Below are 24,357 nucleotides of genomic sequence, written 5' to 3'. Positions count from 1 at the left end.
AATGGGATAGGGTGGGAGACATATTTTATGATCAAGGACAGTTAGGTCCAGGTTCAGAACATTTACTGCATTTTCTAAAAATTGAATCAGTGACATTCAAATTATCCAAGAATTTGAACTAGCAAGAGCCCAATAACAATCCAACCTAGGTAGCTTTGAAGATAGCGATGTTTATAGGCGTGAGATTCTGCTTGAGGTTTTCTTTAGATTCTGCTCACTCACATTTGCAATAATCTCGGTGCGCAACACTGGATTTACTATGATGGGGATTCTTTGATAGGTTCACCTACCTTAACAATTTTTAACCTTAACTATGTATCTTTTTATAATGTTTTCTCCTTTCTTATGAACATCAAATTACAAACTATTAAAAAAATAATTGTTATTTAAAAATATTTGTGTTCTTACCTCTTATCAGGCATCATGGATAAACCAAATTCCTGATTCAAGGGCCAACTTACAAAATATTCAATAATTCTGTCAACTTCCACCCGGTTCACTATTCATTAGACCTCTCCTGCCAGGCTCTGCCACACACTGTTTAACACTTGAGTTCCACACGAGACCTGACCGAGAAGGGATTAGAACCATCAATTTACAGTGATGTCTTCTAGCCGGGGAGACAATGTTTTAGAACATTTAGGGGCGGTTTGGGAGCTCGAGCCCAGCTAGTACGCGCCTAGTGTTAGACGCGCCTAACTTTAGTCCCCGGACAAGAAACCAGGCTTGGGAGCTCGCGCCTAAGTTGAAATGGTCGTAGATCAAGTATAGTCGCGCCTAAGTTGCAGCGCAGCTAGATGGACAGGGAATCGCGGGGAATTCATGTTTTGACGTTGGCAACGGCCACTGCAGAGCACGTTACCGTTGACAACAACAAACGATGAACAATTGAAGATGGATACAATTTTATCATGGTATATCAACGGTGGATAATTAGTAGACTATGGTTTAAGTTTCTGCATTGTACCATTGCAAAAATTTAGTTTTGTAAGATCGTTTATTTACATCTCAATGACGGCTATGTTTTATTTCTGGTACTACACCTTATAAATACGTACAGAGCAACATAGGCTTCTGAAAATCAATATGATTTCTTTCAGAGATCAAAAACATTAGGTAGCCTAATCATTTAACAAAGATTACCCTGTGTGTGGAACGGTAACATCTGAAACTCGGTTTCATGCAATAAAAAGCTTCAAAATTAAACAGCAATTGCCCTGTATAATATATGGGTATTGACGGAAATAAAATAAAGAGTATTTTAAGTAATTGCGGAGGTTATGATAGTGTGAAGCAAATGTATACCTATCTGATAATACTTACAAAAACATTTTTGTCAATTAAAAAATTTTTAAACATGACACTCTTTTATCTAACTTTCCTATAGGGAAGTAGCTATTACCGTAGGTAGCACTTAGTTCCGGGACCGATATACTTTTCCATTTTGATGTCCCTAGAGGCCAAAAACATCCCCTATTCGTTCGTCCCTATTCGTTCTAATGTTTATATATGTATAGCCCATAGATTATATACACGTCCATGAACGTGCCAACTTGAGTAATTTTTGTCTGATTTTGATAACATTTTGCATGAAAGTGTAAGGCGCGATAAACCTTAATGAGTTCACGAACCAGCATGATCAGACCATGGGAACCCGGGGTTTTATGGGATAAAAATAGTTTTTTTACCTCAATTTTAACCCCCTAAAACATAAATCTTTATCTTTAAAATATTTTAAAGAGTATAAAAAACAAATTAGTATCTTAAAATGTTTTGTACGGTTAATGGCTACAGAGACTATTCAACAAATCTTAAATTTAAAACTTCCATGTGATTCTCATGGAGAAGTTAACTGTTGTAGTTTTGTAGTTTATGGATATATTTTGATGAAACTTGGCAAATTTATTTATTTTATATAAAGCTGTTAATATTTTAGTAAAAACACACTTTATTGCCCTCCCTGTAGTAGTATACTTACACGTAGGTAGTTCTAGTTACTTGTTAAACCTAAAGCTATTTAAATAAATTTAATTGAAAGTCCTATTAGGTTATTGGATATTCGCGTAGTCTGTAGGTTTTCTGTGGCGGGATTATTGATACGCAATAAAAATAAAACGATTATAACTGTGAGCTATTTGCAGTTTTTTTATGTTTTGTTTATTATCTCTTCACTCTTTCGTAGGAGGTGAGTGGGGGGGGGCATGTATGCGGTTGCTAATTTTTTCCAAGCTAATATAATATTTATAATTAAGGTAAGGTACGGGTGCTTATAACCAAACTATCAGTTGAAATAAATTATATTCAGGCTCCATATTTTTATTGAAGTTTGTTAAATATAATATAAAAATAAAATGTTTGTTTAAGCCTGCCTTTATTAGAAAAAGAACAGCTGTAATGAAATTATTAAAATAACATCACAACAATTTAATGGTGTAAACAAAAACTATTAGTGGAATGTGTTTGAGAATCTTGTTGTTGGTTTTGTGAATAATAATTTTGTTTAATGTAAAAAGTGAGTATTTATTTAAATATAAAAAAGTAAGAAAACTTTTCAGGTTATGGGCCCAGGGCTGCTCATGCCATAAAACTAAAAATTAACAACCAGGGCTGCTCATGCCATAAAACTGAAAATTAACAACCAGGGCTGCTCATGCCATAAAATAAAACCAAGTAAGAACAGGGCTATTAATGCCATAAAACTAAAACCAGAAGAACGAAGTTTGAAGTTGTCTCTTAACGTGAGTATATCAACATTTACTAATAATGACCAGTGAAAATGATTATAACACTATTCAAAGACTTAAAAACGTGGAAACATTTGCTATGTGGGAATTTGAGATTAGTGTGTTGTTCAAAGCACGAGAACTGATAGATGTAGTAAACGGAACTGAAACCTTAGATGAACAAGGTGATGACGCATCAAAAATAAAAAAGTGGAAGGTAAAGGATGCCAAGGCTCAACATTATATATTGCTAACAATTGATAACCAAATTAAACCTCATATTTTAACTTGTAAAAACGCCCATGAAATGTTTCAAACACTAAAAAGACTTTTTCAAAAAGATACTGAAACCCAAAAGTGTGCATTACTTCAGGACTTTTACAACTTCAAGTACAATAGAGAAATTGATATGATGAGTAACCTTTGCCTAATACAGAACCTAACTTATAAACTAAACCAACTCGACCAGAAAATAGATGACACAATGGTGATAACGAAGATACTGACGATACTACCAGAAAGCTTCAGACATTTCAACAGTGCCTGGGACTCGACATCAGCTACGGAAAGGACACTCGAAAATCTGAAAGCTCGACTCGTTCAAGAGGAAAGTAAGATGAAATCTATGGACAGCAGTAGTGGTAATGAAAGTACAGTTTTTAAGGCTAGCTCTACTCAATATGAACAAGGTATGACTAAATTTAATAAGCCTAATAATGTAAAATGTTTCACTTGTCAAAAGATAGGTCACATTCAAAAGAATTGTCCTAGTAAAAAGTTTTGCTCTTTTTGTAAAAAGAATAACCATTATGAGTCAAACTGTTATCTTAAAAATAAAGTTAAGGAAAATAGGCCAATGATGTGTACTATTTGTAAGAAAAGTAACCATGATACTAAGAATTGTTTTTTTAGAGATAGGTCTAGTAAAAATAACAATAACAAAGATCCTAAAAACACCCATAAAACTGTTTTTCTGACCAAGGTTAAGGAGGAACAGGTAGGCCTAATCCTTGAAACAAGTATGCCTAAGCATATAAATGAAGTAAAAGAAGTTAACAAGGCTTTTGTTGTTGACAGTGGTTGCACCCCAAACCATATGACCAACTGCAGTAATATTTTAAGTAACTTAAAAGAGTTTAAACAGGAAATATCAGTCGCTAAGAAAAACCAGTCAATGTTTTCTCTAGGTATTGGTAGCATTGAAACAGACAAGTGTATTTTAAATAATGTCTCTTACGTACCAGAACTTAGTAATAATTTAATGTCTGTAAATGCCATTACGGAAAAAGGTGGTACAGTTGTCTTCACTAAAAATAAAGCAGAAGTAATTAAAAACGATGAAATGATACTTGAAGGTAATAAAAATAGTCAGGGATTGTATATAGTCAATTTAAGAAGCAGCATTTGTAGTGAAAATAGTCTCTCTAATGGTAATACCAGCGTCACAATTCAGTCAGGTGAGGTGATAAATAACAGCAGTCAACAAGAAGACAACGGTGAAAATCAAGAAAATTCTAGTGAATTAATGAAAATATGGCATAAAAAGTTAGGACACCTAAATAATGAGAGCATCAAGAAACTAACTAAAATGTCAAGTGGAATGCCATCTGATATAACAAAATGTGAGAACATATTTTGTACAGCTTGCATTGAAGCAAAACATACCAGATTGCCTTTTAATACTGTTAGGGAACGAGGATCAAAGCCCTTACATATAATCCATTCAGATGTGTGTGGAAAAATAGAACCCTCTACACATGACGGAAAAAGTTACTTCCTTACTTGCATTGATGATTACACTCATTTCTGTAAAGTATATTTATTGAAAACTAAAGATGAAGCCAATCAATACATTAAAGAATACATCAATGAAGCAGAAGCATACTTTAACCTTAAAGCACATAAAATAAGATGTGATAATGGAGGCGAATATGTTTCGACAAACCTAAAAAATTGGTGCAAGGAAAAAGGGATTGTGCTGGATTACACTATTCCTCATACACCACAACTGAACGGAACTGCAGAACGAATGAACAGAACTCTGTTAAATAAAGCTAGAGCAATGCTCTTTGATACAAATCTGTCAAAAGACATGTGGGGAGAGGCAGTGTTAACAGCTGCATATCTGTTAAATAGAAGCCCATCTATAACTGTCGATAGAACTCCAGCTGAAAAATGGTATAACAAGAAACCAGATCTCTCTAGACTACAAGTATTCGGAACGGAAGCATACTGTAAGACACTAGGTCGACTAAAGAAACTCGACAAAAGAAGCAAGAAAATGATATTTGTTGGTTATGCTTTAAATGGATACCGAATGTGGGATGAAGAGAAAAGAAAGATAATCATTTCAAGAGATGTGATTTTTGTAAAGAACAGTGTTACTACTAAACCTAAAACCGATGATCGACAAGACGTTAAAGAAGAAGCTGTACTAGATGAAAGTGAAGAACTAGAAGAAGAAGACACTATACCTGAACACGAAGAAGAACATGAACAGGAACCAGAAGACCTATATCAAGACGAAAATGGACATACTGATGAAGAAGAACCTGGAATAAGAAACGAAAGATATAATCTTCGACAGAGAAACAACATAAAAAGACCCGTCAGATATGAAGACTACGATCTTAACGCATTTTTGACGTACAATGAATGTATCAATGGAGATGAAAAAGAAAAATGGAAAATTGCAATAAATAATGAAAAAGAATCTCTGAAGAAAAATGAAACTTGGGAAATTGTTGACAGAAAAGAAACTTTAGGAAAGCAAATTTTAACAACTCAATGGATTTTCAAAGTCAAAGATGATGGAACCTATAAGGCGAGACTTGTTGTTAAAGGATGTCAGCAAAAAGGGAAAATAGATTTCAAAGATACATTTAGTCCTGTAGTGGACAGTACTTCACTAAGATTACTTCTTGCTATAGCAGCACAAGAAAACATGCATATACAAACATTTGACATAAAAACAGCATTTCTATATGGTCTAATGGAAGAAGACGTGTATATGTTGATACCAGAAGGTTTTGAAGAACAAGGTCAAGTCTGTAAACTAAATAAATCATTGTATGGTTTAAAACAGGCCCCATGCTTGTGGAACAAGAAATTTACTTCATTTCTTAAAAGTCAAGGATTGACACAACTGAAGTCAGATCAGTGTATTTTTAAGAATCTCGATAACGATCTCTACTTAGCTATCCATGTAGATGATGGTATTTTGATTGGTAAAAATGAAGGAAAAATTGCAAACCTACTAAAACAACTTGAAGATGAATTTGAGATGACGATAAGTCCAAATCCAACAGTTTATATAGGGATGGAGATCAAACGTAACAGGGACGGAATTTTACTCAGCCAAGAAAAGTATGCAAAACAAATTCTTGAAAGATTCAATATGAAGAACTGCAAAGAAGCAAAGACACCAATTAACCTGAAAGATACAACTGAAACTCCAGATGAAAATAATACTAAAGGAGCTTTTCCTTACAGAGAAGCAGTAGGAAGTCTGCTTTACCTCACTAACAAAACCAGACCTGATATGAGTTTTTCAGTCAGTTATGAAAGTAGACACTTGGAAAATCCTGATAAAAATGATATCCAAAATGTAAAGAGAACCCTTAGATATCTAAAAGGAACACAAACCCATGGAATAAGATTCTCTTCAATTAAACGTGACAAAATTGAGCTGAACGCTTATTGTGATTCTGATTTTGCAGGAGACACTCAAGACAGAAAAAGTACAAGTGGTTATGTAATAATGTTCGCAGGTGGACCTGTGACTTGGAGCTCAAGAAAACAGCCCATTGTAGCACTTTCAACAGCTGAAGCAGAATATATTTCCGCTGCTGAATGCTGCAAGGAACTAAAATATTTGAAAACTCTAATTAGTGAACTTACTAACAAGCCAGTGAAAATAACACTCAACATAGACAATCAAAGCGCAATGAAAATGATTCAATCCGGCCAAATGAACCGCAGAAGCAAACACATTGATGTACGTTATTACTTCATAAGTGAACAATTTCATGAAGGCCTGTTTGCACTCCAATACTGTAGGTCTGATGAACAGTTGGGTGACATTTTCACAAAATCTCTTACTTACCCTAAATTTCAAAAGTTCAAAGAAATCCTCATTAAAAGCTTTGCCTAATTTTGAGTTGAAACTTAGAAATAAGATGATGAGGTAAACAATGTACTGTAAATATAATGTAAATATTATTCATTAAATTAAATGGACAATAAATAGACAATCTAATAAAAACATTGTATTTTCAAATGTTAAAACTGTTTTTCAACTTTGTAAAACACAAACAATATTATTAACTAAGCTAGCAGTATGGGTTTACAAGAATCTAGCGTTGAGAAATATATAAAACATTTTATTCTTAAGGGGGAGTGTTAAATATAATATAAAAATAAAATGTTTGTTTAAGCCTGCCTTTATTAGAAAAAGAACAGCTGTAATGAAATTATTAAAATAACATCACAACAATTTAATGGTGTAAACAAAAACTATTAGTGGAATGTGTTTGAGAATCTTGTTGTTGGTTTTGTGAATAATAATTTTGTTTAATGTAAAAAGTGAGTATTTATTTAAATATAAAAAAGTAAGAAAACTTTTCAAAGTTAACAGTTAAGACAAAAACAAAATAATATTTCGTTAAATTACTTCCCGCAAGATTTTTTTATTATTTTGAACAACAGAAACCTAAAAAAAAACTTTTATCAAATATACTTTGAGGGTAATGAAATTGTTCGGAATTTAATAACGAATTCCAATATAACATTCTTTTACTTAATATGTAAACAATTAACTTGCTAATGAGCTAATACCGGCATGATGTCGACTTAGACCTGCCCCCTGGCAGGACTAAAGTTGGGGACTAAACTCACTGATTTTTATGACGAAAACATATCTCTTAGTCCCGAAATTGGTCTCCCAAACCCACCGAGACTATCTCTTGGGCTGGCGCCTAAGTCTACTTGACTCCCAAACCAACAATATTTAGGCGCGAGATTATCCCTGCACAAGTTAGGCGCACGCCTAACTGATCCCGAGCTCACAAACCCGTTTTCGAGGCGGCAGCCTAAAATACCGGAAATATCCGGATTTAGTCGCGGACTAGCGCTAATACCGAGCTCCCAAACCGCCCCTTAGCCTTTGATCAGACTAACCTAAAGCCTAAACCACCAAACTTGACTTGCAATTTTTTGTAGTTTTTTTTGTCACTAAGGATGTTTTTTCACGTTAATTCATGCTGGACCTAGGGGTTGTGACATTTTCACTTGGACAAAATCCATCAGTGATTTGGTAGGATTTGAACCCAGGACCTCAGGGACCGAAGTCCCACGCTCTACCACTAGACCAGCTCACTCCCCTTGACTCCCATTTGCTGGGCACTTGGGAGTGATAATTTTCAGCTGTTTTATTCAGTTACCATGCAATATAGTTTTAATTGGAAGTTTTGATTTGTAGGTTCTGATATATTGGACGTTGGACGTCAGGGTACAACAACCCTTATCTCTACAATATCTTGTATTGTTTGCAGTCACGGCAGCCTGACTGGAGGAGCAGTAGACCTAGTGCTCAGCTGTGTTGACAACTTTGAAGCGAGGATGGCTATCAACACAGCATGTAATGAGCTGGGACAGACATGGTTTGAGTCGGGTGTCTCGGAGAACGCTGTCTCTGGACATATACAGCTCATAGTGCCGGGGGAAAGCGCCTGCTTTGCGGTCTGTATAAGTTTTGCTTTGCAAACACAAATTTAAATTTTTTTTAGTAAAGAAACTGTTATGTAATATGATTCCTTTTGTACTGTCAAATATTTATTCAGCTGTTTTATTTAAGACTGTTTTGTTTATGTATGTAATGTTTACAGTTTTGTGCAATTCTCTCATGTAAAATGTAGCTGACTATTAAGTTGAATAAAACCATATAAATTTGGTTTCTAAACATTTCTTTTCATAACAATTTATTCAACTTAATCTTTTAACTATATTATTACAAGTTCTTCTATACAAGTTGTATTCTATCTTTTCTATTCTAGTTTATTCCAAGAAATCTAAATGGATAAATTCTTCAAGCCGGAGCGCCTATCTTTAGACCCTAATGATCCCCATTCTGATCGTCAGTGGAAACATTGGAAAACCACTTTCAAGAATTTCGTGGAAGAAATATGTGCTGCAGAAGATGATCTACTAAAACTTCTAACTAATTTTGTGGACTACAACATACATGAAATAATCTCAGAGGCTGATTCTTATACTGAAGCTATATCTATTCTTGACAAACTCTTTATAAAGCCTACTAATGAGGTATATTCACGTCATCAACTGGCCACTAGAAGACAGGAACCTGGAGAAAATATTGATCAGTATCTTCGAAAACTAAAAGAACTTAGTAAAGCATGCAACTTTAAATCTGTCACTGCTAATGAAAATCGCAACGAGTACATAAGAGACGCTTTCATTCGAGGACTAATATCACAGTCCATTCGACAAAGACTTCTTGAAAATCTAACTTTGACTCTTGAAGAAGCTTATAATCAAGCCATTACCTTGGAATCAGCTGAAAATCAGGCGGTTTCATATATTTCAAGCCCTTGTAACTCTATATCTCAGTCAACTCCTAAAGATGTTGATGTTACTGATACAAATGTTTCTCAGGCAGCTTCTGATTCGTCTTCACACCAATTATCCTCGATAAGAAGAGAAAAATGTTTCTTTTGTGGACGGTCACGACACTCTCGAGCCAACTGTCCTGCCAAAGACTCAGTTTGTAATATTTGTGACAAGAAAGGCCATTGGGCAACAGTTTGCAATTCTCGCAACCAAAGTAGGACATTTAAGGGTAAAACAACTCAAAGTGATAAGACAGAAATAAACTCAATGTCTTCTTCTCTTGTTGCTGCCTCACAAAAATGTCTTTCAAAAGCTACAGTGTCACTGATGTTAAACGGCAAACCAGTAGATGCACTCATTGATACTGGGAGTTCCGACAGTTTTATATCTGAAGCTACTGTGAAAAGATTCAATATTTCTAAATACCCAACAAAGCATGAAATATCGATGGCATCAACAAGTCATGTTTCATCAACTCTTGGCCACTGTATTGTTGACATGGTGTGCGATGGCCACGAATACCCACTGACAAAGCTGCTCATCTTAACTGATTTATGTGCCGATGTTGTAATTGGACATGACATCCTTCGGCAACATTCTGCTGTGGAGCTGAATTTCGGTGGTAAACGCCCACCCTTCAATGTTTGCAATCTACTTAGGGCTAAAGTATCACCACCACCACTGTTTGATAATCTAACTAATGACGTCAAGCCTGTAGCCATCAAGTCCCGCCGCTACTCTGAAGATGATAGTAAGTTCATAAAAAGTGAAGTAAGTAGGCTTATATCAGAAGGAATAATTGAACCGAGTAAATCACCTTGGAGAGCACAAGTGATTGTGGTCAACAATGGGCACAAGAGACGTCTCTGTATTGACTACTCTCAAACCATCAACAAATTCACACAGCTTGATGCCTACCCTCTACCTCACATTGAATCATTTGTCTCTAAGCTTGCTCAATACAAAGTGTTCAGTACAATCGATCTGAAGGAGGCATATCACCAAATACCTATTCGGAATGAAGATAAACCATTCACTGCATTTGAAGCTAATGGGAGACTTTACCAATACACTCGAATTCCTTTCGGCGTAACTAATGGTGTGGCGTGTTTTCAAAGAACTATTGATCAGATTATAGAAAATGAAAATCTACTAGACACGTTTGCTTATCTGGACGATGTAACTATTTGTGGTCGTAGCCAAGCAGAACACGATCAAAACCTACAGAGATTCATGGAAGCAACTAAAAAGTATAATCTTACCCTGAACAAAGAAAAATCTAAGTTTTCGTTGACCAGCATTCCAGTTCTGGGGTACATTGTAGAAAACATGTCCATGCGTCCTGATCCTGACCGCCTGCAATCACTCTTGAATTTCCCAGTTCCAACCGATAATGCAAGCCTTAAAAGAGCTCTTGGCATGTTGTCCTATTACGCAAAGTGGATTCCTAAATTCTCTGAAAAGGTTCATTGCCTTACTACAGTCAAATCATTCCCAGTAGGCAGTAAAGAAATATTGGCCTTTAAGACATTAAAAGAAGAAATAGCGAACTCCAGTATGTCTGCAGTTGAACAGAATATTCCATTTACTGTAGAAACAGATGCATCTGAATCAGCTATAGCGGCTACCCTTTCACAAGCTGGAAGGCCAATATGTTTCTTTTCAAGAACCCTAACTAAGAGTGAACAACATCTACCTGCTGTGGAAAAAGAGGCCCTCGCAATATTCGATTCAATACAGAAATGGAGGCATTTCCTGATTGGAAGACGGTTTAAATTAATTACAGACCAGAAATCTGTGTCATATATGTTCAATCAGAAACACGCGGGAAAGGTTAAGAACAACAAGATTTTAAAGTGGCGATTGGAACTAGCACCTTTCTCTTATGACATAGTGTACCGTTCTGGCAAGGAAAACGTAGTAGCAGATGCATTTTCACGAGTTTCATCTTCCATCTCTTGTAGAGATTTTGAAAAACTCCGTAGAATTCATTGTGACATTGGGCATCCTGGAATAGTACGGATGGTTCATTTCTTAAAAAGTAAAAATCTCCCTTACTCTATTGAAGATGTCAGGCGAATGACCGCTTCATGCTCTGTTTGTGCGGAAGTGAAACCTCGGTTCTACCAAAAAACCCCATCAACACTCATCCATGCAATGGCTCCTTTCGAGAGACTTAACATTGATTTTAAGGGGCCAATACCATCTGTGACAAGGAATAAATACATACTCACGGTTGTTGATGAGTTTTCAAGATATCCGTTTGCTATTCCTTGCTCGGACACATCAGCATCTTCTGTCATCAAAGCACTTACATCAATCTTCACCATCTTTGGTATGCCTGCTTTTGTCCACTCCGACCAAGGTTCTGCTTTCATGTCAAAAGAACTGAGTGATTTCTTACACTCTAAAGGAATCGCCACTAGCCGATCTTCACCTTATAACCCTCGAGGTAATTCTCAAGCTGAGCGATATAATGGAACGATTTGGAAGACTGTATCTCTTGTTCTGAGAAACAAGGGACTGAAGACAGAACAGTGGGAGTATGTTTTGCCAGAAGCTTTGCATTGTATACGCTCGTTACTATGTACAGCTACGAATGAGACCCCACATGAACGACTTTTCAAACACCAGAGACGATCATTTTATGGCACCTCTCAACCTCAATGGCTCATGAATCCAGGACCAGTATTAGTGAGAAGGCATGTAAGAAATAACAAATATGAACCTTTAGTGGAACAAGCTCAGCTGATAGAGGCTAATCCAGACTATGCTCGCATCAAGTATAGAGATGGTAGAGAGGCTCTGGTATCGGTGCGACATCTCGCTGTTCCTCCTGAAGCTATCCAACAAGAGGATGAGCCAGTGACTTCGGAAAATCCCAGTCAAGAACTAGATCCTGCTCTTCAAGACCTGAGACGTGAATCAAATCTGCTTCAACCTGAAATTGGGAACTCTATTCAATCTGAAATCGAAACATCCCCTCTGCATGAGACCGTGACCCCTACTTCTGTGAGGGATAACGAAGAAACAAACCTGCGTCGTTCCACTAGAGTCCGAAGACCTCCCACCTATCTAAGAGATTACATTTAAAAAAAGATGGGGTGAATGTTATGTAATATGATTCCTTTTGTACTGTCAAATATTTATTCAGCTGTTTTATTTAAGACTGTTTTGTTTATGTATGTAATGTTTACAGTTTTGTGCAATTCTCTCATGTAAAATGTAGCTGACTATTAAGTTGAATAAAACCATATAAATTTGGTTTCTAAACATTTCTTTTCATAACAGAAACTGTAAGGAATCATTAGCTCCTCATTGAAAGTATTTAATTTATTAATTTTTTTTATAAATTTATCTCTTTCATTTGTTCAACAGCGTACCATTTACTTTACCTGTAATTGAGAGATTTCAATTTATTTAATTGTCTCCTTATTAATATTTGTTACTTATGTACAAAGGCTCTGGTAGAAGTAGTATTATTAAACATATTTGCTCAATTGAATTTGTTGTTTAAAGCATCTTAAAAAAATTTACATATTACCCAGTTTGGTTGTCACTTAGCTAAAAATTGGCCAAGTCAGATTTATTTTATTCCTCAAAACCGAACCGAACTCTAGATACTGATTTCAGAATACAAGTTATTATAAAAATGCTTTTATAAGATTTAAATTGTTTCTATTAATTTTGGTGGAATTAAAATCGTTTCTGATTTATAATCGTGCATTCTAATAATCATCTTCCAATATTGCAGCGTAGCCATAGCCATGATGATTATGTCCTTCAAGCAGTTGTATAAACTTTCAGATGTCTTCTGAAATGACAATAATATTAAGATTCTCCTCCTAAACAATTCCACTAGCACTCAAATCCTCCTACGAAAAGATGAATAGATATTTCCTCAAAATTTTTTGATCTTGTGCACCTCTATTTTTAATTATTTGTTATAGGTACTGTTACTTGAACAGTTGGATGATTATGTATTTTTATAAGCATATAGAGTGTACTTTTCAAAATTGTTCTGTCAATATTTTAGTATGCTTACACCAAAGAACATTCTTCCCCTAACGTTGTTTGATACAAACACTTAGGTGATAACATGTCATTTAACTGGTGTCCTACTATAAAATATTATAATTTGTGCACTTAAATGAGTTATTTGCGTAAGAGATTTATTGATGGAATATAGTCAGGGGTAAAAAAAATGTATATTAATTAACATATACATTGTTAGAAAGCAATATCTGTTTTTTCTCCCACAGTGTGCCCCACCACTAATTGTCGCCTCTAATGTGGATGAACGGACATTGAAGAAAGACGGAGTGTGTGCAGCCAGTTTACCCACTACAATGGGAGTCGTCGCTGGATTCTTAGTTCAAAACACTCTCAAGTAAGTCTTCCAGACAGCAGATATTGAATATTTTAAGGATTTTTGTGAGGATATCAGGCTTAGTTGAATGCGAAAGAGTCTCATATGGCACAAGAAACACATACTGTACACTATACAAATGTTATATATGTATATTACATCACTGTCACTGAAAGTGTCACAAACAAGCTGAAGAGAGGGTTGTTTATAGGCCTAATGAAATTTCTCAGAATCTGAAAAGCAATCTCTTACTAGGCAATAAATATATACATGCAGCAACCATCCATGCTACCCATTAGTCCTGTCTAATCCATTTAACCTGTTTTCCAGGTACTTGTTGAAGTTTGGAGAAGTGTCGTGGTACCTCGGCTACAACGCTCTGACTGATTTCTTCCCCCAGATGAAGCTCAGACCCAACACAGGATGTGATGACAGCTACTGCAGAGCTCAACAAGCGGCCAAACCTCCAGTTGAAGTCACTCCGGTTGTCGCTACCAAACAGGAAGACAAACCTGTGGTGCATGAGGATAATGAGTGGGGTGAGTTAAAGAACGTTACGTGTTAATAATCTGGTCGACCAGTTTATTAAATCTAGTTTCATGTCTGTTAATTTTTTTATGTATTTTTTGCTTTATTTTTAAATCTCCTGGGTCAGTGATGAAGAACTTAACCATTAAAAATCATTAGTAAGGCATTCGAACCTGAAAATGAGCTCTATTTATGACAATTCGAATCAGCTATAGTTAATTATACTACAACATGGTCATTTTGACAGACAACAGGTAGCTTAAATCTTTATTAACCTCTAACCTTAAACCTGTTAACTCCTTTGATCTAGAGGCATATCATGATATCGGGATAAATGGAGCCAGACCCAGCCGAATAGTAAAGATCAGAAAGACAAGAGCATTATAGCAAATGACTAACTTAATCACCTGCCAATCGATAAGACACCATCATAGACTCATCACATGATGGACACGGATATCTAAAATAACAATAACAGCAAAAACTGCAACTAGGCAACACTGTTTACTTACCTTTTCCTCCCCTACCTGTTGTTATATTGTTTGTTCATTTTGCGTGAGTGCCGTTACCTTGGCAGGTCGTCTGTTCATAAAATGCCCGTCCCAGAAGCCCAGCGTTAGTGTATTTAAAGCGGCGTCTCACAGGCCCAGGGTTTCGGTTTGTAGGTTTCTTTCTATGCGGGGTACATTATTTTCAAATGGGGTCTAACAGACTCAGGGTTTCGGTTAGTGTTATAAAAATTCTGTAAAAGTGTTAATTTTTCTTTTTGAATGGACAACTTCTCATCTTGAAGTGATTACGATGGTTAACAATCCGGGTGGTGGAGATTGGGTAACTTGAGTTCTGTATAAGAATTTATATAATTTTGAAGTAGAAAAATGAAAGTTTTCACAGATTAAATTAGTTTAAAGGAAAAACAGTAAACACCAAAACAAAGTATGTCGCAATGTGTTAAAAAAAAATAATTTTAGTGATTTTAGAATGTGTGGAATAAAAAAATAACCTAATCACAAAAACAAAATGAATTTGAAATCCCAAAAGTCACTTGATTTGATTAATTACACGAGTCTTAAATGTTTGTAGGTATCTGTCTAGTGGATGAGACGCCTGCAGAACAGCTGCAAGACGATGCTCCTGCAGTGCAGGGGTTAGTGGAGGGGGTTCGGGCTGCGTACTCTGTCCCACAGTCATCTACACAGACAGACAACTCAGACACTGTCACTGACACAGCAGTCAGCCTGGACGATCTGATGGCTCAGATGAAGGCTATGTAAAGTAAGTATTAATATTCTTTCTGATAGGCCCTGGACTACGTAAATATGACTTTTTTGGATACAGATTAAGCCTACGGCAGTGGTCTAAATTATGTTAACATTTCAATAGTGTATAGCTGATATGGTTTGTTATACGATTAAGATTTGACCCCTAGTTTAGAATATTCCCATCATAACGTTCCTAAAAACCAAGAGCTTTCCATGGGTGGTTAAGTTAAAACATTCATTAATATTTAAAGCGTATTATTATTATATATATTATTAATTAAATATTTCAGTAGGTTATAATTTTACAATTACAATAAATAAATATTACGATTTGTTTAAACCATTGCATTAAAAATATAAAATCCCTCACGGTTTCCAAAACTTGTCTTTCCTTAACATGTCTGTGTTTTAAAATATTTCCAGAAAGTTTTAAGATGTATTTGTAATCCACAGAAGGGTGTTGAGAGTTGAAACTATGGAGCCTTAACTTTATCTTAAGTTAAGCCAGCCGAGGAAACTATAGACTATGTTAAAAAATTAGGCATCATCACTACTTTGTTAGAAAAAGTTGTACTTGAAAAAAACTATCACAAACAGGTAACAAGGTGGTACACATAACAAATCACACATCACAAAACTCTCCAAGATTAAATCAGTCCAGTGTGAAAAATATTAAAATATTTAAAATCGTGGAATGTCACAGTGAAAATCATGTTATTAACCGTCACGGCGTCACATATCACTAAAGTGTTTTCTTCTCAGAGTTTTCTGACGTGTCAAATGAGTCTCTGAAAGATTGTTTCCTCTTTAGGATGAAACTCGGTCCGAGAGCCACGGCAGCCATTGCTGCCAACTGTAGAAGTGTGGTGAAGCTCAGCACGTCATCCATTGACCTCAGGGTTGCCAACATTCCACCGGCTTGCACGCACAGGAAATTGTACGGCATCAGACCTACAAACCAACAACTCAATTATATTTTGTGAGAATGAATAATTATTTTTTTAAAAGGGTCCTGTGTGTTTAAGTTGCTTCATGAAACTATTATGATAATGCAACAAATTTAAACATTTATAGATTCAATTTTGGTCTAGTTATTGTAAGGTTTCCCATCACATAAAATATGCAGGCACTTAAAGTTTCTTTAACCATATACACATGAAGATGAAACCTTATACAAGGCCTAAACTGACCTATCCAAACATATTGAATAAAATTATTGTGCTGAGATAGAAGCACTTACCTTCTATCTCAGCACAATAGTTTTATTCAATACGTTTTAAAATTAATATGAAAAATCCAAATTAAAAAGGTTAAGGGTTAAACTCTCTAAAATTGTTTTACAATGTAAAATTCCCCAATGCTTTAATGTTATTGAATCTATGTGTTACTTTGTGATGTTACAAGTATTTTTTTATTTATTTAAATAGTATTGTATTGTTATTTCAAGCATTTTGTGAACTGCATATATTTTATATTTTTAAAATGTAATTAAAGAGATTAACATATTTAAGAGCAAATAATTTAAAATCCTTAAAAGTTACATCCAAATAGTCAAAAGTAAAAATTCTAGAAAATTAACAGAGTTAACCGAGAAATGAAATTTTGAATAAAAACGATCACGAAACATTCATTTAAAATTTTTGTTATATGTTTAGCAAAAATGTTTATTAACTTGTACTTTTATCTAGACTTCTTTAAATGTATATCACTAATCTTGCTGTTGGTTACTGTCACCTGACATCCGATGGTTCAGTACTCGAACTACGGTATCTATAAACATTTTTTTGAATTCTGTTTTGAGCTATATCAGCATTTGAGAGATTCAGGTGTGATCGAAAGAGTCAGAGCAACTGTCGGAGTCAGGAGTGATCAGTAAACATCAAAGCGACAATAAAGGCTATTTTTAGAAGACGTTCAGTCACCTGGCATTGCCAAAGTCACAAATGTTAGTTAGCAATTGTCTACTGCAATGTTTCATTGCTCAGACTATTTTTAAGGCAAGTTGACCTTAACACTTTGCTGTAAACAATGGATTAGAGGGGTTTTCGTATAATGTTTCCATGTACTACAAACAGAATACTCACCAATAAGAACAGTAAAGAAGAAGACGTGAAGAGGAACTCCTACAATGGGGGAGAGAAGATTGATGAGCCAGTTGGGCGACATTGGAAACAGCCTCAGAAACAGGAGGTAGTAAACTAACCTGTCTGAATTGCGGTTTACCTGCAAAAACATCAAGACATGAGCAAAACCACAAGGCTCAATTCTAGGTCCACTGTTATTTTTAATATATATAAATGGTTTGCCAAAATTGGTGTCTGGAAACAAACAAAACAAGCTCTGCCTATATGCAGATGATGAAAACTTAAAAATTTGTGGTGGATCAGTCAAGGAACTAGAATCTTCTATTCAGGAAAACTTAATCGATCTTAATAATTACTTTTGTTATCATCAATTATTGCTTAACCCTACCAAAACTAGTCTTATTCAGTTTAGTACAAAACAACATAAAATTAATGACTTTAAATCAGTGTCAGTTGGTCTAAATAACCATAAAATTAACAAAATTGAAAATACTAAATTTCTTGGTTTAACAATTGATAGTAATTTGAGTTGGGATCACCACATTGAACAAGTGGCTAAAAAGGTTATATCTGGATTATTTGCTCTTTACAAGCTATCAAAAGTATGCAATCCAGAAACCTTAAAAACTGTTTACTATGCATACATACATGCAAATATCAATTTCGGAATCTGCGTGTATGGAGCAACGACTAAAAGTAATTTAGATTGTATTCTGATTTTACAAAAAAGAGCTTTAAGAATAATGCGTAATCTAAAATGACGAGACACTGTCAAAGCATTTCAAAAATTTTGGCATCATGACTGTTTATAGTTTGTACATTTATGAAGTGATCATGTATTGTAAGCTTCACTTTGATGAATTGGGTTTACTAGGGGAAAGTCATTCTTACAATACTAGAAATAGGCTAAACATATCAATGCCTATTCACAAACTAGAATTTTACAAAAAGAAAACTACATATGCTGGAGGAAAATTTTATAATAATTTACCAGATAAGTTTAAAAAATTGCTAAAAAATTATTTTATTTCAAGACCACTGTATTCATTGGAAGAATTTTAGTATGTTTAGTTTTTAATTTAGTCTTATGATTATGACAATATTTTTGACGCAATTCTACATACTAATTTCATGTACAATAATGAAATAAAGAATGTTTGAAAAAAAAAAACTGTTTTATACAATAGGGTAGACCTGTAGGCCTAATATAGTTTTTTTTTAAGTTTACATGATAGAGGATATACTTTGTATGAGAACTACCACATTGGTCATTAATAAAAACCACCGCTTATCTGATACAATGTTCAAGATTTATTTGCTCTGAGATGATGATTGTGACACTAGAATACTGTTACAGTATTCGAATGAACAAGTGATGACTGAAGTACAATAGATATTCGCTAAACTGACAAGTTTGGGACCTTGTTGGTGCCAGATTGATAGTGCCTAATTACTGAATGTCTTCTAAAAATATTCGTTACTGCGGGACAGTAATGGCACTAATTTTCAGAAGGAAATGGTTGGCAGCGCATTTATTTGATTCTTTATACTTTCTCTATAATCTGATTACTCTTTTTTTAAGTCTATACATTTATAAAAATAAATTATGAAACACCCTCATATTTTATTGAGTGCAGCTAAACGTTTGCCATTCTCTTGACGTCTCTGACGATGGCTTCAGATTTGCCTGAATTTGCTAATATGGCAGCATACAAATTTTGTCTTGGCCATTAGTGCGGTGCCGAATTATTGAACGTGCCTAACCATTTGATTTTGGATTAGCGGGCTTACGAATCCAGTTTACCTTTTCTTTGAGAAACTTGATCTGTGAGGGAAAGTACTGCTGGAGCACTGAAGATCCGAAAGCTCGAGACATGAGATAACAAGCAGTGGCTCCTGAGGCAGTAAGTAGACAACACAGTGGGAACCCCTTCAAAACTCCGAACAACGCTCCCGCCAAAACATTCTGTAGGAAAATAATAACTCAGTAATGGAAACTACAAAGAAAATATTAGGGATCCAGTAGTTGAATCTTAGCAAAGATAATCAGTGTGGATACAATGAAGTTTAGTCACTGACAACAAATACAGAGCTAGAAACAAAAAAAAAGTGCTAGTTAAGCTGTTATAGGAATAATGGATTTAAGTTTAGAATCTTAAGGCACTACTGAAAAATAACTGACTTTTCTCAGGATTTTTTGATTTTTTTTCGTTAAACTTTTCATTGTAGAGCTAGCATTAAAAAAACCAATCCAGCAACTTATGATACCATTTTTTTATTACCTACAAGGTATTTTCAAGCTTACCATAAAAACAGATCCAGGAATGATGAATGCTTGTTTGTACAAGTATGCGCTACAGAATAGCACAAACACATAAAAACTATTTTGTTTGTAGTAGGAACCTAATAAAGTTGCCAGGTCCTTCAGTTCAAGGAGACTAGTAGGGAAACTCAGCTTACCCTGAAAAATAATCAAAAATGTTTATGGTATATTTAAATAGGCCCTATGCTTAATTTTACAGATTATAAGCTACTAATAAATCAGAATAAATGGCATGAAACAATTAAACTTTCAAATCTAGGAGAATACATTACTGTGAAATAACAGTTAATTCCCATAATTACGTATGAAGCCAGTTTGGATTAGAATAGACTTAACTGTAATTAAATTCACAAAATGGGCTAGGCCTATAGTACAATACAGTTTTCTTTCTAATGCAGTGTCTTTTTTACAATGATAAACTGAAACTATAAGACTTATTGTAAAATATTTCATGTTATTTTATGAAAAACCAAAGGAAAAAATACAACTTCAAAAGCAGGAACCTCGTCAAAAGTACTCCTTAAGAGGGCAGTGATTCAAATAGGCTAGGGCTAGGGCTAGGTCCTTACTGAGTAAAAAAAAAAAAAAAAAACAACAATAAAACTAAAAACTTGTTACAGACAGGTGGTTGAGTATCCCAAGTCAATTATGAAACCCACTCAACGCAGGAGCAGAGAATTCTATACATATGTCAGGAGTGCACCAAAGATACTTCAAACTTCTTACTTCTGATGGCAAAAATTATAAATATATATAACACAAAAGCAAGTTAGCCTACTCCTGAGTCAATAAAGTTTCTGATTCTAAGATAGCTGTTTTGATTTTAAAGTATCAATACAGACAGGAAATCATAAATGTTTACCAAAGAAACCCACAACCCACTGTCCCACTGTCCTGAATTTTGAACAATACCATACCGGTACTGGAAACTCATTGATAGTTAATAAACGCTCTCAGAAACTAACTCAAGTAAACTAATAATTAATTGACACACCTATAATTCCACTTCTTTTCCGTAGTCTAGGGAAACATTTAGATGTACAATGTTGGCAATACTGCTTAACCAGGTCACCAATGGATTCAACTTGGAATTTTCACTCAATTTCAAAATGTCTAAGCTTTTACAAGGATGTAAGAAAAAGAAAGGACGGAGCATTATCGGATGTTCTTGTTGGGTGACAAAACTCCATTTCTCAGAAAGAACCTCTCTCGGCACATTGAGTTTTGCCCAGACCTCTTCAAGCTGTAAGAGTTTTCCTGCTGTATTTCTAACGTTGAAATACAAAACGGGCACACTATAACTCGGACTGTACAAAATGTGGTATTCCCAAACTAGATTTTCTGTTTTACTACATTCTGCACTCAAAGGGTCTTGATCAAAATTCTCTTCATAATCATCAGGACATTGCTGAGATAGAAGAACTGAAGGTAATTGTTTGATTTCCTTTTTTACAAGATAACAATTTTCAGGTGACTGGGTACGATCGTCTTTTTTAAACAATGACCATCCATCATTTATTAAGTCGGACACAGATAAAAAGTGATGTGCACAAACTAAAAATCTGCTCCAACTCAACGCCATTAGTTAAAGTCCTTTGATGTTTATTCGAGTAACCTACAAGGAAAAAAAAAATTATTTAATTAAAACTCTAGCCAAATTCAGTTACAATAAAGATAATTTAATAATATGTAAGCAAAACTTCAGTACATGGTTTGTGCCAAAACATGCATCAAATTATTATTCGAACAGAGGGCATTTTTATTGCAGCCAGGCTATAGTGTAAAATGGGTCAATTATTAGGTGTGCAAGTTTTAATTTATGGCAGCTAAAACCCCTTTTTCACATCACCTTTTTCATGATTTTGTAGGTAGCTAAATAAACAAATTATCTGACATAGGACCATATTTGAAAACATTTCATTCTAAAGTAGCCTACCCTAGGGGTTTTAAAATTAGATACTGTAGGTGATTTTTATCTTGAAGAAAGAGAAAGTCTGCTCTACTTAAGTTATTCATGCACCGTGGGTATAGGAAAGAGTCATTTTGTGGTGCATTATACATTTGTTCTCATCAAACTCACCTATCACATTATTAAATCATTAGGCCTACCTATCAGTTAAATCTGGATATTAAAACATAGGTAGGGCCTAGTAGGATCCTAGCATACACCTTAAATACAAAGATGAACTTGGATATATATTTGTAAAGAAAAGCATGATGGAAATATTTAACGGAACGCACTATAACTTACTGTGTACTACTAATGTTGAAGGAAGTAGTTGTATAATAGCGCTCTATAAGTAGTGACACAGCACATATTTCGTCAGGGCCCTCTTAGTACAGTACAGAACAGAGAGACAGGGTTTTGCTATTCTATCTTCCCTGTCCCACTACATCCAGGAAACACAAGCTAATAACATGAAGAGAAATGTAGGACTACACAGCCTTAGAAGGGGGTAGTCTCATAACTTATTACAGGTTTCCATGAATGACCAGGCTACACTGAGGTCGTAATTCAAACTTTAAATAAGGGTGTATCAGGGTTCTTTCAAACAATGTGAGGACGGATGATAACAGTGGCGGTGATAACGGGCCCGCAGGGACGCGGTGTGGGGGGCCCGCGAGCTAGGGGGCCATAAGCCTTGACCGGGATAGTTTGGGAAATTTTACTGGGACACGGGCCCGCAATTGTGCCACAGCCTCAACCACAAAGGCCCCTTATCATAATAATATTTATAAGAGAATTATTACGTTTTTTAATGACGGAATTTTGTTAATACTAGTAAGTTAAGAGCACTAGGACAAGTAGTTTACAACAGCTAAACTGACACTATTACTTGACCGATCGATATAAATTCTCTATCAACCTAAGTAAAAGAATTGTCATCAGTCATGCAGGTTGTATGAACTGTTCTCGTGGACTGTGTGAAGGCCCCATAATAGTGCCGTATTTAGAACCAATGTGGCCACCGGCCTAGGATGATAAAAATTAATGTTAATCCTCCTAGCCCCCGGCGGGTCATACCAGAGAGGGCCCTCTATGCTGATTCAACTAAATGAACTTGAAATGTTTTTTACGATAAAATCGGCGAATCAACCTAGGTGGCTAGGGCACTAGCTAATAAATAATTCCCTTCTTTAATTAATGTTAAAGAAGGATTTTCGGCTGCACTTTAGATTTGTTAGTTCGAGTCAGGTAAAAAATGTCACTCACCGATGGGCCTCGGGCCAGATCAGATTGGTTTACTTTGGAAACTATTGATTTTTATATAATGTCGATTTTCGAGCAGAGCAGAGCCTGACCTACAAGCTTGAGAAATCAAACACAATGTCAGAAAATCAAGCTCGAGCCCATTTTCTCAGCACTTAATACAATAATGCCCAATTAAAAGTAAAAGCTGTTAGGCTATGTCCTTGAGGATCACACTCACAAATTGAAAGATTAGGCCTTACGCTTTTGCCGCGATCGCGAATATCAACGAAAACATTTCCCCGCGAGGAACGGTGACGGTGTCTCCGCAGCCGCAGAAGATTTTCAATAGCTCGAAACAATTGCGGAAGACGCTAATAGGCCTAACGTTTATTTTTCGGCGCGAGATAGCCTATATCTACGATTTTGCCGCAATTGAGGAAAAAAGATTTCCCTGCCACCATGGGTCGTGGGAGATATTAGGGATTGGGCTGTGAACGCAGGAGACGATGATGTTGTTATCTGATGATGTCATAGGTTTGGTTGCAATCATGGTAGACTATAATAATGTTTCTTCCATGACTATGGGAAGTATTCAAGAGTTTGGCACAATCATGAAAGCTTAGTTGCCTCGGGAGATGCCGTGCCAAGCTTAAGTGCGTTTCTTTCGATACATCGTTTGGTTAGTTAGGTTAGGTTAACCTTACCTAACTAACCAAACGATAAGTTATATCGAATAATCGACCGATATTTTTATTCGGTTGTTTGTGCCAACAGATACGGAAGTCTACCAATCAATAGGTCTACGTAGCTTAGGCCTAGTAATAAGATTAATATTTGATGACAAGTGATAGTGATACTATTGTCTATGTTTGGCAATACAACAATGTAGGCCTAAGTTAACTTAGTCGGATGTGCAAGTTTTGCCCAGTAGGCCTACCCTAGCCTATAAATTCCTGATTTCACAAAAGTTAGCTAGTATAGGTTGTATTGCTATGCTATTTCATAAAAGAGGGTAACTTACGGAAATATTTGACACTTCAGGAGAAATACATGTCAAAAAGTATAGCCACAAAGTCGCTAGTGTAACAATAGGCACAACGTAAAATATAGAACTCATTGATGTTCCTTGTTCCTTGAATAATTGTATTGCACACTTTTCAGTTTAAAAGCTTCAAATATTTGTTGGAAAATTATTGGACACTTAAAAGTTTGATTAAGAGTTCCCTCTTAACATAACCTACAGTGTAG

At 35.4% G+C, this 24,357-nt stretch overlaps 2 protein-coding genes across 2 annotated transcripts in view; one reads left to right on the top strand and one right to left on the bottom strand.

The window, feature by feature from the left end:
* The window catches only part of LOC128982020 (ubiquitin-like modifier-activating enzyme 5), a 22,129-nt gene extending 5,115 nt beyond the window's left edge, over positions 1–17,014 (top strand). The window contains exons 6-10 of the mRNA XM_054401060.1: positions 8,276–8,462; positions 13,613–13,740; positions 14,050–14,258; positions 15,331–15,522; positions 16,321–17,014. Of these exons, the coding sequence (XP_054257035.1) occupies positions 8,276–8,462; positions 13,613–13,740; positions 14,050–14,258; positions 15,331–15,521 (715 nt within the window). The 3' untranslated portion in view covers position 15,522; positions 16,321–17,014. The remainder of the gene's footprint in view (positions 1–8,275; positions 8,463–13,612; positions 13,741–14,049; positions 14,259–15,330; positions 15,523–16,320) is intronic.
* LOC128982022 (transmembrane protein 41A-like) lies at positions 16,061–24,357 on the bottom strand. The gene is made up of 5 exons (XM_054401062.1): positions 24,131–24,357; positions 19,899–20,054; positions 19,398–19,559; positions 17,594–17,732; positions 16,061–16,460 (listed from the first exon to the last, which is right to left on the bottom strand). Exons 1-5 carry the CDS (start codon positions 24,224–24,226, stop codon positions 16,252–16,254), a joined length of 762 nt encoding a protein of 253 aa, XP_054257037.1. The 5' UTR covers positions 24,227–24,357; the 3' UTR covers positions 16,061–16,251.

The sequence above is a fragment of the Macrosteles quadrilineatus genome, unplaced genomic scaffold, assembly GCF_028750875.1.
Source record: "Macrosteles quadrilineatus isolate MER2022 unplaced genomic scaffold, UCM_ALF_1.0 Scaffold_81__1_contigs__length_513824, whole genome shotgun sequence".
Lineage (NCBI taxonomy): Eukaryota > Metazoa > Arthropoda > Insecta > Hemiptera > Cicadellidae > Macrosteles > Macrosteles quadrilineatus.
This window is presented reverse-complemented; position numbering and strand designations above follow the sequence as displayed.

Bases quoted from the DNA above. Each gene is read 5' to 3' on its own strand.
- LOC128982022 (XM_054401062.1), bottom strand. From the start codon at position 24,226: ATGAGTTCTATATTTTACGTTGTGCCTATTGTTACACTAGCGACTTTG. The intron at 17,733-19,397 runs GTAAACTGGATT...ATGTTTTTGCAG, and splicing joins TCAAGTTTCTCAAAGAAAAG to GTAAACCGCAATTCAGACAG. The intron at 16,461-17,593 runs GTGAGTATTCTG...GTTGGTTTGTAG, and splicing joins CTTCTTTACTGTTCTTATTG to GTCTGATGCCGTACAATTTC.